The sequence below is a fragment of the Lagopus leucura genome, unplaced genomic scaffold, assembly GCF_019238085.1.
Source record: "Lagopus leucura isolate 7727_CA_CO unplaced genomic scaffold, USGS_WTPT01 Super-Scaffold_100002, whole genome shotgun sequence".
NCBI lineage: Eukaryota > Metazoa > Chordata > Aves > Galliformes > Phasianidae > Lagopus > Lagopus leucura.
Window position 1 is genome coordinate 66,989,254 of NW_024962263.1, and position 12,892 is coordinate 67,002,145.

At 42.2% G+C, this 12,892-nt stretch overlaps 1 protein-coding gene across 1 annotated transcript in view; it reads left to right on the forward strand.

Moving 5' to 3' along the window:
• The first annotated feature begins 7,918 nt into the window (after positions 1-7,918).
• NECAB1 (N-terminal EF-hand calcium binding protein 1) overlaps positions 7,919-12,892 on the forward strand; it is a 53,267-nt gene continuing 48,293 nt past the window's right edge. Inside the window, exons 1-2 of the mRNA XM_042869830.1 lie at positions 7,919-7,967; positions 11,080-11,104. Of these exons, the coding sequence (XP_042725764.1) occupies positions 7,926-7,967; positions 11,080-11,104 (67 nt within the window). The 5' untranslated portion in view covers positions 7,919-7,925. The remainder of the gene's footprint in view (positions 7,968-11,079; positions 11,105-12,892) is intronic.

Here is a 12,892-nt window from a genome sequence, read left to right on the forward strand (position 1 = left end):
TCACTCTTCACAAATCTTGTTTTTAATTCCTTTTACCAGTTCTGCTGTTCTGCTCTGAGCACTTTCCAGCATGTCCTTCTTGTAGAGAGTGGCTCAAAAGTGATGACAAGTTGTTATGCTTTCAGTAAATTCTGTATGCAAAACCTCCCAGCTTTGTGCAGACCACAAGATGGCACAGCTGTAGTAGCTATATGCAACTGGATAAGGCACCATGATGCAAACAAAATTAAAAATTAATATGGTGTTTTACATGAAGTAGAGGTAGATGGGGGGAGATGAACAAAATATTTTAGTCAACGAGCTATTATCTCTAATTGAATAGCAATGCTGTTTGAGCCCATAAAGCAAAGAGAATTCTGAAATCTTTCATTTTCAATGATCACCTACTTATATACTTAACAGAAAAAAATACAAACCAAAGGATTTTTGAAAAGAAATAGTCTAATTTTTGACTGAAATGGGATAGAACACTGCAACTTTAGATTACTTTCAGTAGATTGTTACAATGATTATAAGATAGCTTTCTAGCAAAATATTTTTTAAGCTAGAAAATTCTTTAACGCCAACGAATTCTCGCTGTCCCTCAGACCATTTCATTTGCAATTACTTTCCATTTCTGAATAGCAAATAAGTTTGACAGCAATTCCTATTTTAATCCAGTACTAATGAATTTTAAAAATCTTTTTATAAAACAATCCACAAGGCAGTGAATACACTCTGGGAGACAACAGCATTTCTAATATGGATTTACGGGACACAAATTCACTGTTTTGAATGACCCAGAAAATATTATGGAAATTTAAGCCCATCATTACACCATCAGTGTATCTCAGGGAACTGGATGGGATAGGCCTATTATCTCTAACATATGTGCTTTTATTATAACTTTAACAAATGAAGAGATAGTCTGAGGTAAATGGAAGCAGACATATGTTAGGGACTATGCAAGGAGGTGGAATTTCACCCTAATACAACTATGGTGATTTGTGTCTTTCACCAGTGAGATTTGCCATTTGTCCCACACCTGTCATCTAGCATAGCAGGATGATGATCCCTTATTAAGATTTCTAGGAGCGTCTGCCATAAAAATATTAACTTTTCATCCATTTATGTACTGCTGTATTCATTGCTAATTGTCACAAACACCAGAGATTTGGAGAGGTCCAGAGAGATCCTTTTATGGCAGAATCATCAAAGTCTAAACATAAACTTATCTAAATACTGACATATGCTTATCAGAAATAACGATACCTAGTCATCTAATCTGTATCTAAAGGGGAGTGATATAATAACTTCATTAGTCACATTCTTCTGTAGAAAATCAGAATTCTGACTAGCATCCAAATGAAAATCTGGCCTTTCCAAATTTGCTGCATTTCATCCAGGCAAACCACTCTTGCCATGGAAAATGGAGGGAAGGAAAGGGTAAAGATGGAGATACTGATTGATTCATACAAGTCTCACGCTAATTGAAATGAAAGAAGCCAACTTCTTTTCTCATACCCTTAGATCCTCTACTCACACAAGCAGTATCTATTCAGGGGACTCTCCAGAGAGCAACAAACTCACACCAAGGGATATAATTCCTCTTTTCTTATGTTAATGTAGCTGAGCACAGAAACAGGCCAAAGAAATATAACCTATTTAGTTTTTAATGGAGAATAAAAAATTCTTTAAAATTTCACAGAGAGGATAAGGATTCCATGTTGAAAACTCAGTCTTGCAATTCCCATTAATTTAAATGGAGTTTTTACAACCAGTCCCCAGCTGTTAAAAATGCCTCTCACAGTGAAAAATGTTCGACTTCGCCATTGTTTTCTTGCATTCTTTGATGGTAAGGTTTGTGTATTTTGGCCTTTGTAGAGAATGGATATCCTTAAGTCTTGTTTATGGTTCCCTGCTAGTAACACAGAGAGGGAACACACTTTGAGATCATATATTGTAGCAGTCTGTTTTCCTCTCTCCCTCTATCTGTGCATTCACATGCACTGATGAGATCCCCCTTGAGCCTCCTCGCCCAAGGAAGACTGGTCCAGGCCAGCTGGAGGCCAGCCACTGGTGGGGTACTCAAGGGCTGGTCCTGAGGCCAGTACAGTTTAATATCTTCATTAACGACCCAGATGATGGGACAGGGTAGTTTCTCCATCTGGGGGCTCCTAGGTACACCAGTGCTACTAAGCTACTGGTCTAGGATCTCACAGACAGTCCGCTGCATGGCCAGGAATTTAACCTGGTTGTCATGGTGCTAGGCTAGCACAGTGGCATTGAACCACCCTTCACCATCCTGTCTCTGTGATAAATACAGCATTAGTGGGAAGTGTTTCTGTAGATCATTTACTGCTATTGTCAGTCTCAAATCCCACCCGTAAGTAGAACTTCTCCAGGAATAATTTATGTAGAATTTCCCTAAAAAAACACAATATGCAGAAACAAGTGAACACTGACTTTCATTACTAGAAATTACCTTGAATTTTAATCCCAAGCTGCAACTGAATAGAAATTCATCCAGGACAGAAATTTCTCCAAAGCTGAACTCCATCCACATTAAAGGTTTTGGTTCTTTCATTTAGCTGAACTGAAACATTTTCTTCAAAGAGACCTCTATTAATTGCATTCATTATTGTTAAAATCAATAACAGATAACATCATACCTTAATTACTCCCCTCCTTTCTACGTATTCTGTTGCATTATCCTCAACTGGAACATGCCAACAGCTGGGTAGCAACTGAACACTTTATTCATATATAGATTACAAAGATTTGTTTTGAAGTAAGATGGCTCTACATGTACTTTTCCAGCATTCAGTCCCTGAATAAACTCTTCTGAAAGCAAAACAGAGTGTGAGCTGTAACTGTAATAGTATGATCACAAACATATTGGAATGCCTTTGGGTTTCCTTCAGGTAAGCAGTACCAGCAGATGTGCTACCAGGTTGTGAACATCACCTGTGGAGGCTGAAAGGAGAGGGCACTGCCAGCAGCGTGAAGCTTCAGGCATGACTGTAATGATGGAATAAGGCAGGTGACTGTTTCGGAGAGCAGAATTTCATCAACTGCCAAACAAAAATTCTTCATTTCACAAAACCACTGTGATAATACAGTATTTCTAAAAAAAAAAAAAAAAATTCTAATTTCTCAAATCTAGATACAGAAATGGATTTGAGAAACTTTTTTCAGTTCTATGATTTTGCCATTAGATTCATACAATTAAAACTGTTGCCTTTGAGGGACAGTGACCTGCACCTAGCAAAAGATTTGATCACTGAAGGCAGAAGTTAAGCACCAACACTTTCCTGAAATCCCAAACTATAATTTAGCTCAACAAAAGTCCAGAAGCAGGTCAATCCTTTGCTTGTCTCACTTGGTAATCTCATCATTACATCACAGTAATCTCAGAGCACACCAACTGCATGCCAACACAGTGATGGTTCAAAAACACACCTACAAGAGCCCTCTCTCTGTTCCAGCTCACCCCAAGGTGAGTCACAGCACATTCAACTCCTGAAAAATAACTTGTGTTGAAGGTAACCTGCCTTTGACATTTCCAGCATAAACAGTCATAAATAAGTGAATCCAAAACTCACCCAGTATCGGGGGAAATCAATACAAATCACTCATATGAGAACATTGGTGGGAGGATACAGAAGCACGGAACTGTAGTTATTTACACACCCCAACAAACTTCAGGCATTTGAATAAACTAGCCAGCCTCCTAAAATTATTCTGTAGTCAGTGCTGAAGAAGCATTCACCTCTGAAGAATTCTCTTCTTCTCCCTCCCCTTGGCTTCTTCAGTGAACTATCCCCCCTGGTTTTACAAGTAATGACAGATTAAAGCTTTGTGATTAAAGCTTTTTTACAGCTAGACATTTGATCTCCCTTATGAAGTGAAAAGGAGCTGAGGCTTAGGGTCTGCTCAGGAGCATCGCTTATATCTGAGTACTGCAAACTGGACTTCTTTGCATTTGGGTTCAACGTTTAAATATTTAAATATTTAGCTTCAGTCTAACAACTGGCATTTTCTTCTACCTTTTTTTTCCCCCAGATACAAAGAAGGAAAGATCTTCTCTTTCACTGTGCTGTTGCACTGTCATGCTTCTGGTTCTGTCATGTTTTGATATTCCCCTTTGTTTCTTTTCTTAGATCTTTAAAGTAAATATCTGACTTAGGCATCCAGCCTCACAGCAGGCTTTTTCTCAACATGAGACATAGTCTCTGCTGGGTGCCCCATTAAAGTCATTTTACTACACTTTGTTTGTTCTAAAATGCTCCTGCAGGACTGGCTGTAAACAGAGCATGCATAGAGAACTCTCTGTGGTATATTAATTAACATCACACATCTTATGTATTTCACAAGTCCCTAAAACATTGTACTAAAAACATTGTCTGGCTGTATCTGAGAGTGTGTGAAAATTTTAAAAAGTTTTACTTCTTGCAAGGAAAACCACTATGCTTTGTACAGTGATGCCTATCTAGTTTACTCTTGGCACCTCGAGTGCACTGCTGTGCATTACTGAAATCAGAATCATACCAGTTTTACTATTTTTATAATTATACTTTTCCATCTCAGAAGTCTTGTTTATCTCCTACAGATGGAAAGGAGGGGGCAATAAAGAGAGATAAGGTTCACAGCTGCTGCTCTGAAGGCTGCCTTAGATCCCAGGAGAGGTCTCATGTTTCCTACTGACTTGTAAGAGTCAGTCCAACACACAGAACTGCTTGGAAAAATAATACTCAGAGCCTCTATGTAAACTGTGATTTTCCCAAACAGGTATAGAAAGAGCATGCAAATGAAAAAGAGCAAAATAATGTTTTAGTGCAAGCTGTATGAAGCATCACAGCAACAAGGAAATCAGCTGCTTAATTCCACGTGTTGTTATGGCTTTAAACCATATTTCTTTTCCTGGTGAACAAGAAAAGAGCTCCAGTGCACACAGACAGGATTCAACTCACCTGCTGATGTACATTCTGCATCCCAGTTGTCTACTCTGGATTCCTGTTGGAGGAATTGGCTTCTCTTTATTTTTTCTCGTTTTGGCTTCTCTTCTATCAAACAGTGGAGATGGGACCAGAGGAAAAGGAGCAGGCCATGGGTCTGGGGGATTTGAGTTTTGCCTATAGAGCATTAGGCCAGATGTTCAAACCATGACAAAACACCATGTTCTGAGAGCTACAGAGAGACATCATATTATGCTAGTTCAACTCTTTCTGTAGCTACCATCCCACTCCTACAGTTAAAAAAGGAACATAAAGCAGATACATTTCTTCTGCCAAAGAGTACTTTTCATTACAGACCCGTGGGCTACCATAGCGTGCAAGCTAGTCTTCAATTGGAAATGTTCTACTTTGACATGAGCATTTTCCTGACATTTAGAGGCAACACACATGGCTAACCATCATAAAGTGACTTAGTAACTGTATTAGAGAGTCAGAACACTTACATTTCCTCCGTATAAAGGAAGCTGTTTCATTTATCCCATTGCTGAGGGCTTCTGTTGCACAGCCCACTACACGGTAAGTGTAGGGCAGCTGTTGGTGCTGTTTTTCTTATGTTTGTTTCTCAGATAAAAGGGCAACATCGTTAAGTACTGGCTGGTCATTTCCTTTCATTTCACAGGAGTGAAGACATTGGTACAGTAGGCTGGTTCCTAAATGCAAGTTTAATGATGTGACACACGGCAAGAAAAAGAGCAGGCAGCTTTATGCTTTATTCTCACACACATCCCAGGCAGCTCCATTTCTTTTAATTGATTATAAGCCGCACAGCTTTGTGGCTGCTGAAGTGACCAGATCACTGGTCACTAGCTTCTGTTAACCTCCCATGGGGATTTCAGAACATAACTGCATGTAATTGCACTCCCATGTCCTCATATGGCTTTATCCCCACGGCCCTCCTCCCCATAGCCTCCCCACTACCTTTTGTTCAGAGAGAGAGGAATCACTGAACACATTACAGAAATCAGTGAAATTCAGAGTTTTCATCCTCCTTGTGCTGTTAAAACTCAGGCACTCTAAAAAAATGTTTACTGGTATAAAAAGGTCCCATCAGAAAGTCATGCACCTACTCCCCTCACAAATTTATTTGCTCATTTAAACCTTAAAACTAAATGGTCTCTGACAATGTTCATTACTTTAATAGTTCTTCCACACTTCTATGTCATGCAAAGGTGCTTTGCAAGAAATATTTTTTAATGATGGAAATATGACTTCCTTGTATTCCTGCATGGTTTGTTTTATTTCTGTAAATGTATATTTTTGGCAATAAAATTTCTCACTAATTTTAAGAAAGATTTCTCTAGACAGACATAAAGTATTCCTGTTAAGACCAATCAAATGGGAAATATATTAGTTCTTCAGAAAAAGATGTTTTCGTTTCAAGATAGTAATTCAAGTAAAATATGCATCATTATTATTACTGTTGTTATAACAGTTAACAAAAACAAGCCCATATATAACCTAGAGAAGCTTTTCCACATCTCTGTTCATCGTCCTGGCTCTTGAGACAACCTTTGGACTTCTTTCTCTGTCTGGAAAGAAACAGCAATCCAGACTTCTGTCACAAGAAGCAGATCAAATGGAAGCCTCTCAGTATTATTAAAAAGCAATAATAGCCTGGGATGATTTTCCATCTCTTTCAAGACACCTTTAGTAAGCAAGATGCAATTTTCTCACCCTGTAAAATGCCCAGTTTTCCCTTTTGGACAAATCTCTCTCTGAATTCTTTGATCTCTATTAAAGTCTGAGAACAAAGTAGAAGAAGCAAGAAAATCCACACAGAACATGCCATACTGTATCAGAGCCTTTTAATACAGGAAGGTGTTTCAAAGTAAAACCTTCACTCTCACATTACCTACGACATTATCATGATTGTGATGTGTAGTAGATGTAGCCACCAAGAGCAGGAGCTAAAGGGCATCACCTGGGTCAAGAGGCTCAGTCAAACACCAGAAGTACTGTCAGTAGTGAACGCATTATAAATCATCTATAACCCCAGAAAGTAAGTTTGTGGAAGTCACTACATTAGGAGGAAATGTTGAATCCCTTGAGAGCAGGTCTTGTAAAGAGATCTTGACATATCAGCGGCTGTGCAGCCTCACCTTGAGCACTGGGTGCAGCTTTGAGCGCCGCAATAGTAGGACATCAAGCCATTAGAGAGCATCCAAAAGAGGGCTTCAAAGATGGTGAAGGCTCTGGAGGGCAAAATGTATGAGGAGCAGCTGAGGTCCCTGTGTGCAGCCCAGAGCAGAGGAGCTGAGGGGAGGCCTGACGGCGGCTGCACCTCCTCACAGGGAGCGGAGGGGCAGCGCTGAGCTCTGCTCCGTGTGACAGCGACAGGGCCCCAGGGAATGGCATGGAGCTGCGTCAGGGGAGGGAGGGTGGCGGTCAGGGACAGGGGCTGCAGCGGAGGGCGGCGGGCACGAAACGGGCTGCACGGGGCAGTGGGCACGGCCCCATGCCGGAGTTCAGGGAGCGTTTGGGCAGCGCTCTCAGACATAGGATCCTATTTTCAAGCCCATTTGCTTTTGGTTATCATTACGTCCATAACGGAGAAGTAAAAATATGCTTGGCCCTCATTACCTATCCACACTCCAAGACTACAAAAGAGGCTTAACCCAAAACTGACCCAGAGAGAAATGTCAGAGTGCCGTCTCTCAACACAGGGTCTACCGCATCCCTCGAGCTCCCCTCCAGCCTCTTTTGGGGCGTTTTTTCTTTTTTTCTCTAATGATTTGCCCGACTCACTGGAGGGAGCTCACCCTCGGCACCAACAGACGCACACAGGACCCAGCCCCCGGCGGGCGGAGCTTGCGGCCCGTCCCCCGGCAAAGCATCCAGCCCCGGGGCCGGGACGGGGCCGGGGGGCGGCGGGTTTCCCTCCGCGGTCCCGGCGCTGCTGCGGGCGGTGGCGGCGGCTGAGACGGGCGGATGGCGGCGGAGCTGGGCGCGGGGCTGCGCATCTTCCGCGATGTGAGTAGGCGGCAGCCTTGCCGGGACCCCCTGCATCATTCCCAATCATCTGGGGATGGGGGTGTATTTATTGCTGTGGGTTTTTTTCTTTGCCTTTTTTTGTTGCGGAGCTACGATTTCCTCTCCTGTGTGGAAGGAAATGAAGCTGAGCAAGGCTATGGGTCTTTCCCTTTTCCCTTTTCCCTTTTCCCTTTCCGTTTGCCTTTTCCTTTTTCTCTTCGCTTTCTCCTTCCTCTTTTCCTCCTGTGTTGGAGAGTGAGTTTGCTGCCAACAGTGTGTCTGTATCAGGAGAGCAGGTTAGCAATTAGGGAAGGTTCAGAGAGGCACTGGATGAAAAAGCCATCATTTGTCAAGCTGCATTGCTTGGCTTTTTACTTTATTTTTTTTTTCTGGGCTTTCCACTAAGAGTATCTCACCCTGCAGAAATGTGGAGTTTTTCCCAGTGTGTCCTGCTAGAGCCTGATGGGTTTGAGGTGCTGAGTAGACCTGAAAGAGAAGCCTGATGAAGGAGCAGCCCAGCATGTGCCCATCCTGCTCCTCCAGGTGCAGTGCTGGACCGTCAGCTCAGTCCCTCAAGATGCAGGTGCAATACTTGTTGTCTAAGCTTGCTTGGCACCGAGAGTTCCTTTGGACTAAGGCAAGCACTGCATAAAAGGCAAACTCCATCCCCAAAATCTCTAACGTATCCTCTGCATTTCATGAGACTTGAAAATCTTCATACCTGCGTATCTACGTACCTTCATAGCACTCAAACACTACCACCAACTGTGATCTACTTCAGACCAACTCGTATCAGAGTTAATCCACAGTATCTGCTAGAAAGGACATGTTGTGTATTAAAGCTTGTTTTCAGGATCCTCTATCTACATGTTTTATCCAATATGACCACATTAGCTGTAGATGTCCCTATTCATTGCAGGGGGGTTAGACTAGATGACCTTTAAGGTTCCCTTTCAATTCAGAAGAGTTTATGATTCTATGATTAACGTCCCCAGGTTGTTGCCCAAATTATTTCAAGCAAAATCAAAACCATGTCTGCTCATCTAATAATTTCTCTAGGCTTCATAAGAACTTCTTTAAATCTCTTCATCGAGTTACTGTTTCCATTTGAGTGCATAATGAAAATACAGCAGTCTTGATTTCTAGTGCAACCTCCTCCCTGCTTTTGTGTCAAAATACCTACCATACATCCAAACTATTTTGACATTTTTATATGGTGGAGGTAGTGTTATTTTCATTAAAAAGTATTTTTATGCAGATTTTTTTAGCCAGCTTTGACCCGTATCTTTGGGGCACCTCTAGTCAATTGATGCCCCTGACCCTACACATCTATAAGCCAAGATGGAATAAACAGCACTCTTGGTGATGTAGATGCCTTGCCCCAGGTGCAGTGTGCATCCCTACTGTAGCTGCACCACGCATGAGGCTCTGCTGCTTGTGACAACGGCCATTTTAATCTGTTAGTAATGAACCTGCAAGGTGAGCAGCAGGACTTCAACACTGCTGGCACCTTTGATATGCTTCTGGTGGTGGGCACCCATCGTTCCTTTGAATCGCCTGTAATTGGGCAAAACAAAGCTCAGTTCATCACTTTAGATCTCACAGTGCTGTCTTCAGACTTCACGAATCTGCCAATTTCCAGCTGAAAAAAACCTGCAAAATCATTCAACTCTGTGACTTTCTTTGCCATCTCTGCATACATACAGTTACTAGCTATGGAGCATGATGGTTCAGTGGGCAGTATTGGTGGTAGGTGGGTGGTTGGACTAAATGACCTCAGAAGTTTTTCCAACATTAATGATTCCATGATTCTATGCCATTTTGACTGATAGATACACTGACATGCATGCTGACTTTTCCTCCAGGTGACAAGAAAGGAAATAAGAGTGCTTGGCAGTGACATGGGAGAAAGACCAACAACAGTCTCCCAAAAGTCCAGTTCAACCTGCCAGGAATCCAAGACTTTATATTACCCATTAGCAGCCATGGAAAAAGATTTTATTTTATTCCAACAATTCTCTGAATGCTCTTTCCTTTGCTCTGCTCTTTGCCAAAAGTTTTATGTTATCATTAGGAGGAAATTTCCAGTTTAGAGTATAAACTTTAAAACCCCAAACAGTCCAATCCTCATACAGAAAACTAATTTATCTGGAAATACAAGGAGGGAGGGTGTCATCCTGATAAGCCTCCTTCATACTGCACATGATGTAAACTGACCCAGAGGAAAGTTCAGCTCAGAGGTCATAAACGAAATCCTGTTGTTGGTCACTGTTCTGTCATTTCTGCCCTGACACCATACGACAGAATTCAGCAACAAGGATGATCCAGCAGAACGTGGCAGCTGAATCCTCAGGTTTTTCATTTAGTTGCAGCACTATAAGCAGAGCACACTCCTGCCATTGTCAGCTAATCAGCAAAACCACCTCACCCTGAGAACAGGGACCTATCATAAACTGCTGATCGAGGAGTGGGCTGTGGTGGTGGTACCTGCACTGAGACCCCAGATGAGATTCCACTGGTCTTCACTGGGGGCACCCGCTGGGGTCCTTTCACAGCCTTTGCATGTGGAGACCTTTCTTCCACCTCTGTTTCCTATCATCAAAGGAATCCTGAGATTTGCTCCCACTCAGCTGACACTGCTGCCTGCCACCCCCAGTCTGATCACTGTGTGCTCCCCAGCTCCTCTCCTGCTTCTCCCTCCACACACCCAGACCCTGAGTCTTTCTCTGCACCTCAGATGTTCAGAGCATGCCCCAGCTGCCAACTGCCCTTGTTCTGCTTCTCTATACGGCTTCTCCCATCCCCAAGTCCATAAACACAGCAGTTTTGTGGGATCAGGTTTTGTGCCTGAACATGATCCCTGTAAGCCATATGTAAACTAGTAAATAAAGCTGGTTCCTAGGGGTTTGGTTTATGTGCTTGCAGCACAGGAGGAGTTAAAGAAAGCAATTTTGCAAGAGAAGAATGGAGATACACTGAAGGCTTTTCAATTTTTATGCAGCAATCTGGAATGTGAATGTAGCACTTCAACTGTGAATGCCCATTAAATACAGCCTTATATGCTCTGAACTCGTATCAGAAAAGTAATTCCTTTCTCTCTTTTTTCATTTAGATACTGAGAAGAGCAGACAAGAATGGTAAGACCAGTCACCTGTTTCCCTCTTCCCTTTGGGAAAAATACTCATCACTGATACAGCCTTTAAATTGTGCTTTAAACATCTTGATATGAAAACCAGCCATCTCTCACACCATTTTATGTTTTCTACAGGTTTTGTGCAATGTGTATTGTTGTGCACTGATTCTCCCAATGGATTCCTTAAGAACAGATCTTTTGCTTTCACAATTTAGCATGTGTGTTTGATTTGCACTTCTGGTGTATGTGGGAGTTTTCATAAGGACATTCTGTTCCCAAAAAATTTTGATCTATTTGGTTCTAGCTTCATTTTATTACTTTTTTAAAACACTATAGGCTATATCCAGCAGTCAAATTCGCATTCCCTCCGTTTGTGTTTATGTGTTTGTTCTGTGTGTCAGTAGGCAGAATAAAACTTTAAATTCAACTTGTGCATTTATAACACAAAAGTGAGGTTTTTATTACATTATTGAAATTTTTCTCCTGGTGCTAAAGACAAATCTTCTTTCCACATATGTCACTCCCCTGTTTGAATACAGGAAGTTGGACCATGTAAATCTTCACACATTTTGGCTATACCAGGGGAAGGGCCTGGCCATAAAGGCCACAAGGTTCATCACAGGAGTTTTGGCTGGTGTACGTATTCGTTGTCTTGGACCTGTCTTTAACTCCTTTTCTCATCTCTGAACTACTGTCCAATTTTGGTCAAATCACATTTTCATTTTGTGCCACTTTCCTATTAGAAAAATGATGTCACTGCTACAATGTGAGATTGAGTACTTCTGAGACTATGAAGTCATACTACAATTACCATATTAGTACTTATGCTATCATACATTATTAGGTAACCAGAGCTAGATCACACAAGACAGGAAGAAAATACAGGCTCCCAATTACTTATCACTGTAATGCTAATGTATAAGAAGTAGGGAAACTAAGGTTCTTAGAAAAGCTCAGGCTGCACTTTGGCATTTTCCTGTGAGCAGTGCCAGACCCACAGCTCAGTGCTTACCCCTGGCAGGTTACTCCCAGTCTGTCCTCAGAAAATAGATTTTGTGCAGTTTTGATAAAGCTCACTCTGGTAGGTGAAGGCACAATGACTGTCATTGAGAACATTGGTGAGGACCAGTGTTCTTTCAAGGAAGACCTGCTGGGCACTAAAGCAGCTCCTGTACATTTGGATGGTATAGCTGGGGACATTGGGTAGCCATTAGCTGTTGCTGGGAGGACCACCTCTGGCAGTGTGTTTCTGCCCAAACTTGTGTGCAGCAACTGGTATTTCCCACTAAACTACAGCAGTCTCATTCAGAGAGCGCAGAGGCACAAAACCAGCCCAATGTAAGGTTTTTTGTAGTGATTTTTTGTTATCTCCCTCAGCTCACCAAAGACTCTCAAGTGCAGTGATGAATCAAACTGAATCCCAACATGTGGGATGTGTGGGATGCTGGGAAAGGGATGAAAGAGGACCTTCACCAGCAGTGCCTTGCCAGCTTAGCTTCACACCAACTGCAGCATTGCCAGCAGGTTGCTTGTGGCTTTTGGGAAGATGCTTATGTTTGCCTGAAGATTGGTACGAGACTGAGTGCATGGTACAGAGCAGCAGTCAGCGTCCCTCTTGAGATCTGAATGTGACTGAGCATTATCCAGATGATTACTCAGTGACAGATTTTCTATTTCCTCTCCTAGTCAGCCCTGTAGCACTCGTCCATGGCCAGCTCCTGCTGAATGCCACTGTGGCCATCAAGAGCCCTTGGGGCTTCAAGTCTATGTCCCAACATCTGAATTCATTCTC